Below are 16,622 nucleotides of genomic sequence, written 5' to 3'. Positions count from 1 at the left end.
ATATCGCAAAGATCTGCAAATGTATGCAGAGTGATACTCACACATGCTCATGCATAAAAACTAGCGGCGGCCGCGCTAACATGCTAATTGCCCGGTCTGCTGGCCGGCTAAGCTATACGTACTCTTGGTCAAGTGGGTATGCATGTGCGATGCTATGCATTATGCATAGATGAGAGATATGCGCGTGCATACTCAATTAGATTTGGTCTTTGCATAATTCACGGCTTGCTGGCGGCTAGCAACGCGAGTTTGCTCCCAAGTTACAAGCTTGATGCACTGTTTCAGAGTGCATTGTCGTGCTGTTGCGTCCATTAAATTATGCTTAATGTTTTTCTAGGGTTTTTTTCTTCTGTTTTTTTTTTGGGCAGAGGGTACTAGAAGAGAAAATTTGTGTTTTTATAATTTTCAAAGCACTTAGTCAACGAACGAACTTCAAATTACCCGTCTTCAAAAATAATACTCATATAGCATTTGCTTCGGTGTAATTTTTCTATAAGCCATCTTAATTTGAACTTGCCAAATTTGACGATCCTGTTTTAATCAAAATTTCCAAAGCACTTATTCAACGAAAGAACTTAAAATTACCCGTCTTCAAAACTAATACTCAAAGCGTTTTCTTCGGTGTGATTTTTCTATAAACCATTTTGATTTGAACTTGCCAAATTTGACGATCCTTGATACATGTGTACATCTTGTTTTTGTAACGTAAAGGTCTACATTTTCCTGAAAATGTAGGAGTTTGTTCGTTGTATTTTTCACTGCATAGTTTGCTGATAACACTAGCTCTCTAGTTCTACTGGTCGCTCTCCAAAGTTTGAATTTTTTGTAAAAAATATATCAGAAAACAAATTTAAGCAAATTATGTATAGTAAGCAGCAGTTCGAGGTTCAATTTTGGATTTTTTTTTAATCTTGAAATGTTTTTTGCCTTGTCTCTTCACTTGAAACATTGAATTCATTTTTTTTTTTTTTTTTTAAGAATCAGCCGACTGCTTAAAGTTTCCAAGTACGGTATCTGCCAGTAAGTCTATTTTAAGTAAAGTTACTGTACTATTAAAGGTACAGTCCATCATTTGCAGCTATCCAAAAAGTAACTCACGTAATTATTGTTGAAAAGCATACTTGGTTTAAAGATAGTAATGGGACTAAACTCCCTGTGAAATTATTCTTTCTGGCAAGCTGTCGTTTTGAAGAAATCAATGAAAGAATGCCCTCTCCAGCGATGTTGGAAATTTCCGTTAGTATTTCATTTTTTATTCGGCAAAGCGTTCGCAAGCGTTGGCGTGGTTGCTATAATTCGTCGGTTCAGTGCGCAACATCGCGTAGCTGCAATCGGCTCAGTGAGAACATGTCTCGGACGCTGAATTCAGGCCCAATTCAAAATTAGACTCAGCAACTTTTGAATTGAAATCGAGATCCTAGAATATTGTTTTCTCGGAATATACATTGTACAGCATTCACAGAGCTGAAACTTCATCAGGTTAGTTGTTCAGCACCCTTCTTATAAATTTTGAGCACTTTGTTGCTTCAAACGAACATACACGTAATGTACAAGTTACAAATGATAAACGCTACCTTTAAAGGAAATGTACATCATTGGCTTTTGCTGTAATTTTCAGAAATGAACTATTTGAGGGGTTAGTATAATAGATCAAATATTGTTACACTGACATGTTTGAAGTTTTGTGTTCGAAAATGCTGGAAAAACTAAGAAAAACAAAAATGTTCAAGTAGTCTGGTTCCTTGACTCCACTAAAGATAAAATGGATCAATTTATAAATGCCGGAAAATTGTAAGGTAAGGGAACCAGTCTAGCTGGACTGCACCCGCTCATGAACATGTAACCAAAGCAAACAAAATTTGGACTGAAAAAAAGTGTAAAGTTGGAGCAGTAGTTGAAAAATAGTTAGGTTTTTCCAACGGTGGTCGGCCGACCACCGTTTGAAATGTATACACAATTTTCTTGAAAATGACTTCACACCAGGTACCATAATTTTACAGGATGCTTTAGACTGTCATTTACCAACATCCTAGTAAGGTTTTTCATAAAAACTTGGTAGTTTTATTTTTCGATGTTTGCAAATGTTGTATATTCCCTTTAAACTGCTTTTTGTGACAATATGAGATTTTTCTAGTGTCCGTTCCGAGAAAATGGTGTGTTTTACCAAGTCCCTTCAGCAAACTAGCCTATTGGGAAAAACTGTACTCTAAATATATACCTGTAACTGTGCAAACAGTGTCTCTCCTAATCAAAGAAAGGACACACAAAAAAAAGCTGGTAAAAGTAATTGAACTAGAACACGGAGCCATTCAAATGATGTTTCTTTATTGAAATTTGTATTTTGATCAATTGTAAAACATGAATAATATTTATAATGTTAAAATTAAATCAATCCTCAAGTGCTGGAAAAGATCTACCAACGCCAGACGGAGAGAATTAACATTTATGTAAATATTTATGCAAATTAATGATAACAGCTGCGAATATTGACTGAACAATTAAAAAAAAAATCCGAGCACAGCACTCTGGGCTATCCTGACAAAACCAAAACCCTCATTTTTTCTGATTAGACATTTTGGCACAATTAAGGCCGGTATCGTGAATTCTCCTCAAAACTCTTTACTACGGTACAACTTAAAAAAAAAAAGGAATCAAGCATTTATTTCATTTGTTCATAAGTCATTTTGGCACAGTACGGAGTTTTAAACCTGCTGTCAATTTGAAGCTGCAGTACATGAAATCAATGCTACTCCACTGAAAGTACCATCTCATTTGCATGAAGAATTCTCAATGAGAATGAATATTATGGTAAATTATGAAACTCTAAGCAATCTCTAAAAGTTTGTAAAGATACAACCACAAGTAAATGGAGAAAACCAGTAATTCAAGGACTTACCCGACGCCCGGCAGCTTGTTTCCGAGTTTATATTTCAGCTCAAAGTCAATTTGTGATCAGGCCAAAGCGCTGAATTTCTCTTCACTGTGAGCCCAGGTATATATGCAGCACTGCATGCTTTTAACTCCATGCATAATGCATAAATGCAAGCTTTCAATACAAAATGTAAATTTTTTTTTTCACTTGAAAGAGAGATAACCAATTTATTCCCGCGTCGGTGGCGCGAAGGCCATACATATGCATGACAACGTCGCACACAGAATGCACGGACACAATGAGTCTGCCATATCAAAGCTAGGGTTTTTTTCCGAGCACATTTTGCCAAATACATGTATATTTACGATGAATTCATGTCAATTCCTTTTAAGATGTTATTTAACAACAGAAGATTAAAACGGCTCGAAAAAAAGTAGTAAACAAGGAACTGCCCACCACAAAAAAACACCAACTTTTGTTTTAAAAAAAACAAACCAAGTTTTGTTTTAACCTTCCCAATTGTTTTTAATTGTTTATCCTCCTAATTGTTTTTTTATGTTTAAAAAAACTGATAAAATAAACAATAGGCCTCAACTTGTTCAATAGCAATTTCCATTTTTTCAAATTTTTTTTTACATTTCACACAATTTTCACTCAATATTCAAGTATCTTCGCATGCCATTGGATGATTTTTGGTTTACCATGTTTACAGGCAATTGCTATGCCAACCAAAAAAATATGTGTTTTTATGGTAACTCGCTAAAAATTATCCAAGTTGGAAGGTTGGAATTTTGTCTGGGAAGATTCCCATATGAAATATAACTTGTCACCCTGTGCACAAACCCTATGAGACTGGTCTGAAAATTTCTTAGTTTTTCTCAGTAAATGCTTCAATATTTTCCATGCTAAGTTTGACATTGTAGGACATAATTATTAGGCCTATCACTTTCTGATAGCCGATAGGTCACTGAAGAGAAAAAATTAGTGACGGCCAGATACGGGAATATTTCCTTTTGTTTTATTTTGTAACTTTTGTTTGGGTTGCCAGTCGGTCTTTACTTTACATTATTGATACATGCGTACCGGTACATGTACATACGTACATGTACCTGCTTAATTAACCTGTTTAACTGTTTAATTTAAAGCAAACACACAAATCAAGTTGTATAGGAAAGACTTTTTTATTTTCAAAACATAGTTTACATTTGCATTTAACATTTTTGGTCGAAAGTGACATTAAAATGTTTGAGGTCCAAAGTTGGCTGCTAAAAGTCCAGGTTGGTTGGGGTACCGTAAACACACAAACCCCCCTTCGTCCTTCAAGTCAAGTATTAGGCCTATATTTCCACTCTAAAATGATTTCTAAAACCTTACCCCCCCCCCCACCCCCCCCCCCCCCCAAAAATAGAGAGCAATCTTCTTTTAATTCTGATGTGTCTTTTAGGTAGAAATTGTTAGTTTGTTAGCAATTGTCCATGGGCGCCATGCGAATCAACTAGATTTTGTGTATTTATTTGGCCAAAAAAAAAAATCTGCTTCTGATTACATTGCTTTTGAAAATAGGGTAGGTGGGAAGCTAATTTCTTTTTTTTTTTGGCTTTTTTTTTTGTACGATCATATGGAGGTGTCTGCTTGTAGTCAAGGGTAAAAGGTGGTAATTGATGGTTTTGGGTGTTTTGTTCTCAATTTTCCCTTAAAAAAACGGGGTAGGGGCTGTCAGAATAGGGTAGGTAGGGAAACCGGAAGCAGTTTTTGGTTTGTTTTGGCCGTGTGCATATGATTGCTGTAACATTTCCCACAAAGATTCAAAGCCTTGCCCTCTTTCCACGACATTTCAATATTCCTCTTGGTTTTCAACATACCCGGTACCGTACTTACTGAGGTGAGTCTCATTGTAATTAATAGTAGTTTACTAGTTAAAAACACAAACATTAAAGAAAAAGCAAAGGTTTAAAAATAAATTTAGTCTTTGCCAATAAACATGCAAGAAAAAAAAACTCTGCTGTTTCCCCAATGTAATTAAAAATGTAACTTGTTGTAGCAAGCGTGGGGAACGTTATACTTTGGACATGTTGGATGTGCTGCACAGATAACGTTGCATTTGAAATTGAAATTATAAAATCTGAACAAAAAGTTACAAAATGTAATTCTGCTGTGTCTAATTCTAATAAGCACTTTCATGTATCGTATCTTGTTCACAGGGCAAAAAGAACACGCATGGCTACACGAGGGCGCATTTTGGAACAAACGCATGATGACTTCGAAGCGCACAAGTTTTCGATTGACGATGCGTACACAGCAACGCGTGTAAATTTGTGCTGTAAGCAACATGGCGCATATTTACCGTGAAATTAAAAGTAGATTTATTGTCAGACCTTTAAAAATATGCAATCCTATTTTTACACACTCTCATTTAATTTCTATTTGACAACGAGCGCGCATTGCAAAGTGTTATCTTCAGCGAATTATGGAGGATTCTAGGCCGGACGCCAAAATAATAGGTTTGTTGATTGTTCACTAATTTTATTTTTAAACTAAAGTAAAGAAAAGAAAATAAGGTTTCATAATTTTTTTCCTGTGATCCCCTCCCCCATTAATTAAAAAAACAATCCCTCCGTCCCGGCAACCCCCCCCCCCCCTCCCCAAGGAAAAATCCCGCTACAGGTGCAACCACCTTTTTTCAATTTATTCACAACTAGTGCAGTGCCCGTCTAAAATGTGCATGTTCGGGAAACGCAAATTGCTTTGCCGCTGGTGTAGGTTGCATACTTGCAGAGTTTTGGAGAACTGCTCGTGCAAACAACGCACGCGATTCAATGGTGTTGCTTTCACAGGTTGAACGCACACTTACGTCAAAATGTTTGCCAAGTTTGAAGTTCGACCACCTACAATGGTCGCTCAGTCGACTGCAAAAATAATGTGCCCGTGTACATAAGGAAACATGGTATGCAGTGCTATTCACCCATTGATCCATTAGTATTAACCCATACTGGACAATGTATCGCCCTGCAATGCACGTGCGCGTGCCCGTCCTTTTTGCATTGTTAGCGTCATATTGAGCACGCGCGCTTTAGCTTAAACATGACGTAAACAATTGAAAAGAACGGCAGTGCGTGCGGGTGTTATGTTCTAAGCTATATACTGCCACGTTTGCCTCCGAAAATACTGCTTTTTGCAGCTTTTTCGAGAACCGCTGGTCCAAACAACTTCAAACTTTGCACTGCACATTCTGTTGTCCCGAAAAATATACCCGCCGATTTTCAACTTCATACGGTGCCCGGTTCTGGAGATAATCGACGGACAGACAGACAGACAGAGATTCCTGGAATTATAGTAAGATGGCACGAAGGGCGTCTCCATATATGGCGAAATGATGTGGTGACATGTCAAGACATAGGCCTACAAATTCTGGCCGTTTAATTCCACCTTTTAACTCCCCTCCCCCGTGGAAAAACTCCTCCAAAACCGAGCTCAAAGTGTCATGCAAATCCCCAACTTTATGACACATGCTGCCGCGATATTATGAATTTATGCTAAATGGCAAAATATGAATATGTAAAACAATTCATACCTCGCTGATCTTCTTGCTGCTTGTTGGCAGTCGGGTCCCCCATTTTGAATATTAAAACCTCGACGTTGCGCTGCCCGGTTCCGCGTGCTGCGTCAGACTTGGACAAATCCCGACTCATTCCGAAAAATAATGAGGGGCGACAACGTCAAAAATCTCACCTGGTGCTGCGTCTGGAAATGGACTAGGACCGCGAAGGTTAAACTGGCGGCATGGGACACGTTCCGGGCAGGTTTTTAGCGACGAGTCGGGACGTTTTGGCGGATTCAGGGCCTGAGAAAGTGAAGGTTCCGATAGCTGCCGAGAATTAATGTCCCATGTAAATGAGCGCCTGGGCTTTCCATGTACACACTGCATGCATTCGTTTGTTCGTAGCTTATTGTGTTCGGCATATGCATGACGCGCTCCGCGTTCACGTGATCATTGAATAATGCATACGTAATGTTTGCACTTCCTCCGAGATCCAGGATGGTGGCGCTATAACGAAACTTTCTTCAGGCTATACTGTTTGTCTATGGCTATATTGCAGCTGTCTTGATACATGTACAAAAGTTTATGCTTCAGAATGTAAAGAAATTAATGCTTATTATAAGCTTATGGAGTTAATACCATCGATACATCTCGGTCAGCACATCTTGATTTTTTTTGAGGGGGGGGGGGAGTATTGGGGGAGGGGGAACAGTCAATTATGGTTACTCTAATTTGCGAAGAGTGAAACCATAGGGACAAGACGATTTAGAGAGAATATCACTCTAAACTTTAGTTGAAATACTCTGAAAAAAGAAGAAGAAAGAATCAAGCATAAACTCGAGTGCAAGCTTGATCAACTCGACTGACTGAATTTCACTTTAAAACGTCTAGTCCCCAGTGGCTGCGCTATGGGGGGGGGGGGGGGGGGGCACCCCCAAGTTGTTTCCTTAATTGCCCCCAATTTGCCCCCCCCCCCCAATTTTCCCTCAACACACTTTATCTACTAATAAACTAATTATGTTTTCATTTTCTTCGCTGTTTTAAGATTCATACGCCGTATCGGTTCTGTGGACACAAGTCATGTTGGGCCAATGAAATCATTATAAACATTCGCACTTTGGTAGACAAAACCCGCCACACATGAATTTAGAGCCGAAAATAGTGTGCAGCCTAGCCAACGTCTTCGTACATTTTGATATATATATTTTGTTAAAAACCATTTCCATTTCTCATTCATAAAAACGACTACACTTCTAGCTTTATATCTGCTATAATAGTCGCTTACAAAGTTTCCGGACCATTGATTAGTCAGATTAAATTTTGACTGCCCCCCGGCCCCTCCCCAAATATTTCCTTGCCCCTAATTGCCCCCCCCCTCCCCCTCTCCCCCCCCCCCCCCCCATTTTTGTTTTAGAGTCTGGCGCCGCCACTGCTAGTTTCTGGCTTTGAGTCAATGAGAATGAATTCCAACTTCTTTGGAAATGAAAGTGCATTTTTACACACTTTTTCTGAAAATTTACGACCGGTTTTCGCCCACAAAATCATGGGGAAAGATACATTCCTGGCCCGTACGGTATTTTCGAGTTTGACCTCTAAAAATAGATGATTTTTTTTCCAATTGCTATTTTCATAGTTAAATAAAAAAGTAAAAACGTTATTTACGTTTGTAGACATTGCCCTCTGACGCATGCAAGAACCGTCAACGCTATCAGCGACTAAAGTCCGGCCGGCCAAAAGTCACGATTCCAAGATTAAAACGATCAACAAACTAGACTTATTTATCAGGAAATATGTAGGTTCTGATTTCAAGTTATTAAAGTACAACTCAACTTTATTAAAAACGCACATTTCTTCAAGGTTCAAGAAAATGTTGGATAAATACACATCTTTCTTTGATTTGGCAGGATGAGATGCTCTGAATAGAAAAGAAACACTTCGAAGAAATTTCTCTTTTCTGTAATACTTGTGTCCATTATGTAGACAAGTATTACAGAAAATATAATTTTTTTCCAAGTTGCTATTTTCATAGCAATAGGAAAAGTTAATGACACATGCACTTAATTAATTGAACACTGTAAACACGTTGGGCAAAATGGGTTGATGTAGACCAGTGTTGGTCAACATATCAACAGGTTAAACATTTGGGCAATATTCTTCCCAAATAGTTGGACAATTTTTACTCAAATCAACCCACAATGAGGTAATTTCAAACCAATGTTGGGCAACTTACATTGCCCAATGAATGAGTCATCAAACAAAAACTACTCAGCCGACTTGTTGTTATTCAGAATATCTCCACAAAAATCAAACTGCCGCAGACAATAACTCGGCTTTAGCATTGCAGGGCGGGTTAACTTGTGCGCAAAATAAAAAGTCTTTTGGGTTTTTTTCAGAGGGATATGAAGACACCGAAAATCAGTTATTTTTTCCCCGACAAAACAAAACATACAAAATTGAGAAGAGAACGCAATCATTGCGGTATTCCTAATTGCATTATTTTAACATCACTTAAGTTGATGGGCGCCATCAGTAACTAGTAACAGTTGCCTAAAGTACCGACCCCCCCCCCCTTCCATTGCATGCTTAAAGGGAAGGAGGGGGCCGGGGGGGGGGGGGGGGGGATACGCCTAGGTGCGGGTAGTACACTGTTTTTTTTAAGAGTAGGTAACTTTGAATCACATAGGGTATAATCTGGTTTTAAATTTGGGCGGGGCTTGCAAAAATACTAATATAATTTTCTTTCTATCATTAGGTAGCCACAACTTTTTGAACCTAAATGTTTTTGGAATTAGTAATGGACGCCGGCCGCCGGGGAGGGGGGGGGTGAATTAGTCTGCATGCGTACATTTATGATGAATCATACAAACAATTTGTAGGCACCCTGCGCCCCCCCCCCCCCGCCTTTAACAACTCTATCATAGCCTGTATTTAAAAGAAACTCAACTTTTAGAAAGAACTTTAGAAATAGAAACGAATTGACGCAAGTCCCACGCCAATATTTACAAGGACGGTGGACGATGGGTGGCGCTATCACAGGCAACACGTTGACGTCATATCTAATTTTAGAAAATGAGGTAGCTTCCGGGTTCTAATTTTAACAACATTCGGTACTTATCAAAACACAGAAGCCGTTATAAACCGCAGGATTCTGCATGATGCAATTGTTGTGAAATACAGTCTTGAGTTTCGTACTGCTACTGATACTGCAGCCCAAGTACATGTATATGTAGGTGACATTCAGTAAAATGTGAGGCCAAGAAACGAAGGTGAGTCTTTTTCTGTAATGCCATGCCATGAGCAGATGAGAGATTCTGAGATGATGTTTTTTGTGTGTTTTTTTTTCTGGCCCCCGTTTTGTTTCGATCAAAATAGAATCAAGAACTTGTTTTATACTAAAAAATAACATTGTCAACCTAAAGCAGACTTCTCTCAATGTCATGAATGTAATGACAACTTTTTTGGTAATCTTTGAACAGTTTTTTTTTACTTTCCTAAATTTATTATGAAACTGAAGAGAGTACGGGTTTTCGTCACACATTCTTTGTAGTCCGAGTAACTTGGACCCAACTTATCGCCTTTTTTAACATTTGGACATGGTCTGGCGATCGCCAGACCATGTCCAAATGTTAAAAAAGGCGATAAGTTGGGTCCAAGTTACTCGGACTACATTCTTTGTTACTCGGACTACATTCTTTGTTGTTTTAAATTGAGCCCCACATTTAATTGCAGAATATTATTTCATCTTCTTTAACTGATTCGGGGCTGTAGACGATTTTTTTTAAAGGGAAGTAAACTGAAGTTGGAAATTGCAGTCAGGATTGATTTTTCTTAACAGTGTTGAATTTAATAAGAGTACCTTAAAGGAAATTTAAGGGTTTTTTTGTTGTTAAATAAATAATGGATTTATTTTGACAAGATATTTGTATATTGCAGGCAGTAACTGCAGAGGAATTCCCTCTCATGGCATAATGGACTTGCCCTAGTGCAGGCTCAATTTTGTTTGCTACTTTTGAGATATTCACAATGTTTGAAACTTCTTTTGTTTTTTGGTTTGGAAACACATTGGCCAATTGGACTTCAAAACACAGTTACCAAACACTTGAACATTTAGGTAGGGCATTTCTAATCTAATCTAAAGTTTCCATGAAACTTCTTCTGGAAATCTTGAGAACTTTTTTTTTTGTCTCAAAATTTTCCCAGGATGTTACAGTACACAGAAGCTAAACAGTTTGGCATAGTCCCTAAATAATACATTAATACCTTTCACAAATCAAAAACTTTTTGAAACAAATGTTGAAAAACAAACTCCTGGCTGAACAAAAAAAATGTAACTAAGGCCAAAAAAAAAAATAAGTCGGTCTCTGGTCAGCGCGCGCGTCGATTTTAATCATGCGCGTCAATCTTTTTTTTCCCCAAAATGTTCCGCGGTAGCTCCAACAGTGCCCTCTATTGCCGCACCTCCTCATTTTTTTTTTTACCAAAGAGCACCAAGGAATGGGAAATTGCACCAAGGCAAATGATCGAGAGCACCAAGGCAAATTATGGAGGACACCAGTGTACACGAGGACACCAAAAAAAGCAAAATAGTACCCCACCTTGTCTGTACAATCCAAGCTTGAAGAAAAAAAAAAAGCCGCGTCCCCGCGTCAATTCCGGAACTTTGGTCTGACCAGAGACCGAATATTTTTTTTTTGGCCTAACCTTTAACGTGAAGTAAAAAAAAAAATCAAAATTTTGAAGAAAAAAAAAAAGGAGGCGGAGCTTTTTTTGTTTTGTTTTATTTTCAAGATAGTGGTTTTCTAAATAGTTTTCTAGCACGGTTTTACAAGAGAGAGAAAAATTGCCGTGCAGGCATTCTCGTCTACGCTGAGGCTGATTTGAAGATTGCAGGGTCGACTGCATGATGTTCGAAGTGACCAATAGAGTCTAGAATTAGAAGTTACAAATTACAAGTATTTGATTTTATGATGGATCGGTTGACATTTTTGCTTTTTTATCAAAAATAAATGAATAGATAAATCCAAGCGGCCGACAAAAAGGAAGTGGATGGGACGCTAAACATGTTTTTTTTTTTTTACTGCGCCAAACCTTTAACAAAAATTGGACTCTTTTCAGTTTAATGTTTTTGTCCCCGTGTGAAATGTAAGAATTTTGTATTTTGTTTCCCCTGCTACAGATCAACAGTGTAATCCTCCATACAACTCGCCGCAGAAAAGGTTGAAAAGAAGCATTCAAGATGATAAACCGCGACGTCACACCAACCCGCCACCACCACCATTACCGCAAGACGCGTCCCCAGTCCCACACCCCCATGACCGTGCCCATGACGCATCTTGTTTGTCGGAAACGAGGGTCGCGAAATTACCGGGGGTACCACTCGCAACGGCCGCCGGACCAGCAGCATGGGGAACCCTGCGGGGACAAGCCCCAGTGGGCAGTTAGTTGTGTTTTCCACCACCCCAACGACCGACATCAGCAAGTTATTTTACGTGAAGCGGAACAACGGAACGAAGCGAAAGCGGGTACATCACGCTCTGAACCCATCCCCGCCCGTGCATCTGTACATAGGCATCAATTTTGCGGTGCGACTTCATCATAATTTCCGGTAAACAAGGGCCTCTTTTTATCTACAGCTGGTCCCAAAATACCCACCACATTTTTATGAGGCTCTAGCGTCGCCGCGGAAACATGTACCACCATTATTTTTATATAATTTTTAAGCTTGGAATCTTAACTTATTGGTTTGATTTTCAAGAGGTTTGAAAGTTTTTCCGCGCCAGAGCCTTGCAAAAAAAAGTTGCGGGTATTTTGGGACGCGCTGTAGTCTATAATCATGTACCCCAGGAGGGTTGTGACACTGAACCAACTTCAGTACTAAGGGATGCAAAATCATAAAATCTAAGGAGCAAATTGCCTCAACTTGGACTGCTGTTTGACCTTGTTTCACAGTCCAAGTCCTCAGTATCGAGTTCAAGTCATTTGGGTCGAGTGCGAGTCAAAAGTCACAAATGTCAAGTCCAAGTTCAAGTCACTTAAAAACTTGAAGATAAAATTTGACAAACACGAAACTCATCTGCGGACGGGTAAAGTGATGGAAACAAGGAGTCCGAGTCATTGTTAATAGTGACTCAGTCCGAGTCCGAGTCAGCAAACTTGAGTCAGACTTGTGTCGGATTCACAAGTTGAATATCTTTGCTGATTGATCCCTATTCTAATGTACGTATCACTTCCTCCAGATTCCAGCGTCATGTGACCAACATCAATGAGCGAGGTTTCATCTGGACCCAGTTTGAGTCTTTCCGTCACGTGTCTATGATGGACCTGTCCGCGGGTGGCTTCAAGATCCTAAACATCCCCAACGCCGGTGGAAACTCCGTAGACTCCGAGGTTCTCAGGTAACGATCCCTTACGTAAAAATATTGCAAGTAAGCAGTTAGAAAGGACAATTTTCAGTGACGGCCTTGATTGTCCATCCGGCAGGTACCAGTTCTCAGTTGAATGGGGAGTTTGAGTTGCATGGGGAGTTTGGGGGAGACATGGGACTCAGTGTGGCCTAATCTTGCTGCGTTCCCCTTGCCACCGCATGTGTTGGAGTCATTAGTAATACTGAGCCGAGCTCTCCAGAGAACTCGTAAATATCCATATTGGAAAGGATTTTGTTTGATGTCGGCCTTCTCTCTACAGACCACCTTTCACGATTGGTTGAGATTGATGACTGAACTTACAGTGAACCTAACCAAAATGGCACACACACACAGAAGGAAAACATGATCGCAATATCCCCCTGTCTAAGTTGAAAGCCAGGGGGATAAAAAAGGAAATTGACAGGATGATCATAATCTACTTCACTTCAAAGAAAGGAAAGAATGTTTTCTTGTTTTTTAACGTGATTTTTTTTTTTGAATTGGAACCCAGCTTTGAGCTGCTGCATCGCTGCTTCGGGGCCCAGCTGCTGAAGACGGAGATGGAAGTGGCGTATTACCCAGAGGGCGGGTCCATTACAGACTACACCTGTCTGATGTTCGGCACCAGACTAGGCGTGTCCGTCACCCGGGCCATGAAGTTCAAGGGAGACTTTGAGCCGGAGGACGCCGAGAAGCTGCTGCGTAAGAAGCTGAACGGTGAGTAGTCTGAACTCAGCCTCAGTAGCCACAAGCCCCTCCTACCTTCCTTGGTCTGTGTACATTTCCCACAGTGCTTGTAACCAAGTTTTGATCACCTGACCAAAAGCTTGTGATCTGATTGGCTTATCGACCCTTTCTGATTGACAGGCAGGAAGGGTTAATTTTTTCTGAATGAGACTGGCCAGCACACTGTTGGACAGATGACCTCGGTTATTTTGAACTCGTTATTTGATTCAATTTGCAAAAGTAGAGATACGTGTTGTCAGATATTTTTTTTTCTTGATGGACTCGCACTCGTACTTGTGATCGTGAGAACGTACTCATACTCGTACTCATGGTAAGGCCAGTGCAGAAAATTATATTCAGTTGATTCAGAATGACTATTCACTGGAAGTCTGTTCATGCATCTGGTCTACATGATTTGTCAGATTTAGCCCAATTTTTTGTGTTATGGTGGAATCCTATACGATAGCACTGCGGGGCTCACTTTATCTGTCTGTTGGCTCCGTGCACAAGTCTGGCCAGAAAAGGAGAGTTGGGGGAGACCTAGACTAACCCTAACCCACCTCACTCCTCCAAAATCCTCCTGGCGGTTTTGGAGGATTCTAGAGGATTGAGGATGAATGGTGATTGAATCAAATGAGGATTCTGGAGGATTGAGGATGAATGGTGATTGAAGCACATGAGGATTTTGGAGGATTGAGGATGAATGGTGATTGAAGCACAAGAGGATTTTGGAGGATTGAGGATGAATGCATTTTGAGGCAGGACTGTCTGATGATTTTGAAGGATTTGGCGTTGGTTATCCTTCATTTAAACACGAGTGCAAAGTTTTGGGATGAGGAGGATTTTGGAGGATTGAGGATGAATGCATTTTGAGGCAGGACTGTCTGATGATTTTGAAGGATGTGGCGTTGGTTATCCTTCATTTAAACACGAGTGCAAAGTTTTGGGATGAGGAGGATTTTGGAGGATTGAGGATGAATGCATTTTGAGGCAGGACTGTCTGACAATTTTGAAACATTAAGGCGGAGTTGAAAAATTTTGGAGGATTTTGGAGGATTGAGGATGGTTGTAAGCAACAAGGGCCTAGGGGGTTAGGGTTAGCTAAGGTTCCCGGTCCATCCACTGCCTATTTCCAAAGTGATTGGGGTTGGGATTAGTCTGGGAGACCATCGCAAGTGAAATTGGAATGTGTTCGCGTGCAACCGCTGCCTGACGCTCACGCGAAGATGCTGTGGCTAATAGCTTTGGCGCATTCAGGAAGTTGTGCGTACTTGGCACGGGAACCAGTACAGTACAGTATGCACACGCTATGTGTTCCATCCACACAGCTTTCAAAAGTGATAAAAACGCGCCCTCTTTTGTTGGTGCACGGAGCCCATAACAAGTCTTAAGCCACAAGTGACAGTCAGTCGCAGAACATACAGGTGGATTCCGACAAGCGTGTGTTGAGCAAAGCTGTTTTCAAATTTGAAAACCGCTATACTATACGTTACATAGGGCTCAGTTAGTAGAGCACTGGTACGGTGTTCTGAGGTCACAGGTCCAATTCCCCCTCAAGTCAAATTCATATTTAAATTCAATCTGATCTTTTTTACTTTTCCAGGTATCGTAAACTCCACTCGGAATTCTCTGGAAGACTGGCACAAGCAGATCCTGCACATCTGGGCCATGAACCACCACGTAGCCGACCAGATGGCGCGGGCGTACTCAAGAATGCCCCGCGAGTTCACGACCAACACGGTAGTCCTGGTCACCACAGTGACCACAGACACGGACCGGACGACCATATTCTTTTGAGGCTATGCTCTCTGTCCGTGAATAACTAATAATAGACGACACTTCATGACCACTCCAGTGTGAGAGACACGGCATGCACGCACAGTCGTACTTTAACATGATGTAGAAATGCCATGGTCCAGTGGTGACTGTGTTCGACTCACGATGATGCGTGGGTTTGAACCCTGCCAGGAACATGGTGTTGGTGCCCTTGGGCAAGACACTTAACTACAATTGCCTCTCTCCACCCAGGAGTATGAATGGGTACCTGTGAGGATAGAGGACCGAATGTCGGCTGTTTAAAGCCCGGATCATACTTCATGCGAATGCGAAGCGAATTTGATGTCATGAAACATTCGCTGCGAAATTCGCCTGAGTTTAAATATGTTCAACTTTTACGAATTCGCAGCACGAATACTTGCCATGACGTCACAAATTCGCGTTCGCATTTGCGCTAAGTATGAACCGGGCTTAAAGCATGTTTTGCTGCCCAATTGTGCGCTTTCCAGGACGTAGTGTCCCTTTAATTGATGGAACATGCTCTAAATTTCGGGAGAAAAAAATCAAAACCACAAGACTGAATCTGCACGTGCATGTTCCAGTGATCAAAGACACACTAAAATTTGGAAGAAAATATTATGAACCGTAAAATAGGAGAGACAAGTGCAATGTTAGTTTTAGCAGGATACTTTGAGGCTGTATAGTATAGCGTTGTCTTTCAAAATAACTGAAATATTTTTTATCAACCCCCCCCCCCCCCACCGTTTTTGTGTTTGCTACCCCATCCCCTTTTTTTGAAATGAACTGAAACCTGTTATTACTTTGGAAAGTTAATTGCGAGATATGTTTTATATCAAAATATGTCTATGAAAAAATTTGATGACTGTATATATATTTATACATGTATAGTGTTAAATTGAATTTACGATATTACATGCACATAGTAATTATGCAAACAAACACAGCAAAAGCAAATATTTAACAACAAAATCCATTTTAATTATTGAACTAATTGATTCAAACATAAATATAATGCAAAATCTGTTAATCTGTAGGTGTAAAGCTGTAGGTTTCTCATATACATGTATATCGCCACTGTGTGATTTACCCGCTAGATATTATGAAAGCCCAATACAATTCTTCGTCATTTTTGGCTTTTTAATTGCGTCTTATTAAGTAGTGTACATATTTATAGCACAGAATTAGATCATTCAGGGGCAAAACAATGAATTTTTCTTAGGAACACATTTTGTGCAACTTTCTACTCTTACATACTGTATGAAACCTCTTTGACATCCTTTTTTAG

General features: G+C 40.0%; 2 protein-coding genes across 12 annotated transcripts in view; one reads left to right on the top strand and one right to left on the bottom strand.

The window, feature by feature from the left end:
• Positions 1-6,835, bottom strand: part of LOC119735514 (POU domain, class 2, transcription factor 1-like) — a 51,431-nt gene extending 44,596 nt beyond the window's left edge. For 4 of the 11 annotated variants that reach the window (XM_038209227.1, XM_038209228.1, XM_038209237.1 and 1 more), the window contains exon 1: positions 6,602-6,834. In XM_038209227.1, the coding sequence (XP_038065155.1) occupies positions 6,602-6,797 (196 nt within the window). In that variant the 5' untranslated portion in view covers positions 6,798-6,834. Of the gene's footprint in view, positions 1-5,546; positions 5,562-6,443 lie in introns of those variants that run through there. The other 7 variants (XM_038209238.1, XM_038209230.1, XM_038209232.1 and 4 more) reach the window with 4 other exon arrangements.
• Positions 6,836-9,519: 2,684 nt separating this feature from the next.
• On the top strand, positions 9,520-16,278 carry LOC119736033 (AAC-rich mRNA clone AAC4 protein-like). Its single transcript, XM_038210021.1, has 5 exons — positions 9,520-9,676; positions 11,587-12,015; positions 12,647-12,805; positions 13,326-13,531; positions 15,144-16,278. Exons 2-5 carry the CDS (start codon positions 11,813-11,815, stop codon positions 15,335-15,337), a joined length of 762 nt encoding a protein of 253 aa, XP_038065949.1. The 5' UTR covers positions 9,520-9,676; positions 11,587-11,812; the 3' UTR covers positions 15,338-16,278.
• The last annotated feature ends 344 nt before the right edge of the window (positions 16,279-16,622 follow it).

The sequence above is a fragment of the Patiria miniata genome, unplaced genomic scaffold (assembly GCF_015706575.1).
Source record: "Patiria miniata isolate m_02_andy unplaced genomic scaffold, ASM1570657v1 HiC_scaffold_29, whole genome shotgun sequence".
NCBI lineage: Eukaryota > Metazoa > Echinodermata > Asteroidea > Valvatida > Asterinidae > Patiria > Patiria miniata.
The sequence above is the reverse complement of the archived record's forward strand: the minus strand, read 5'-3'. Positions and strand labels throughout refer to the sequence as shown.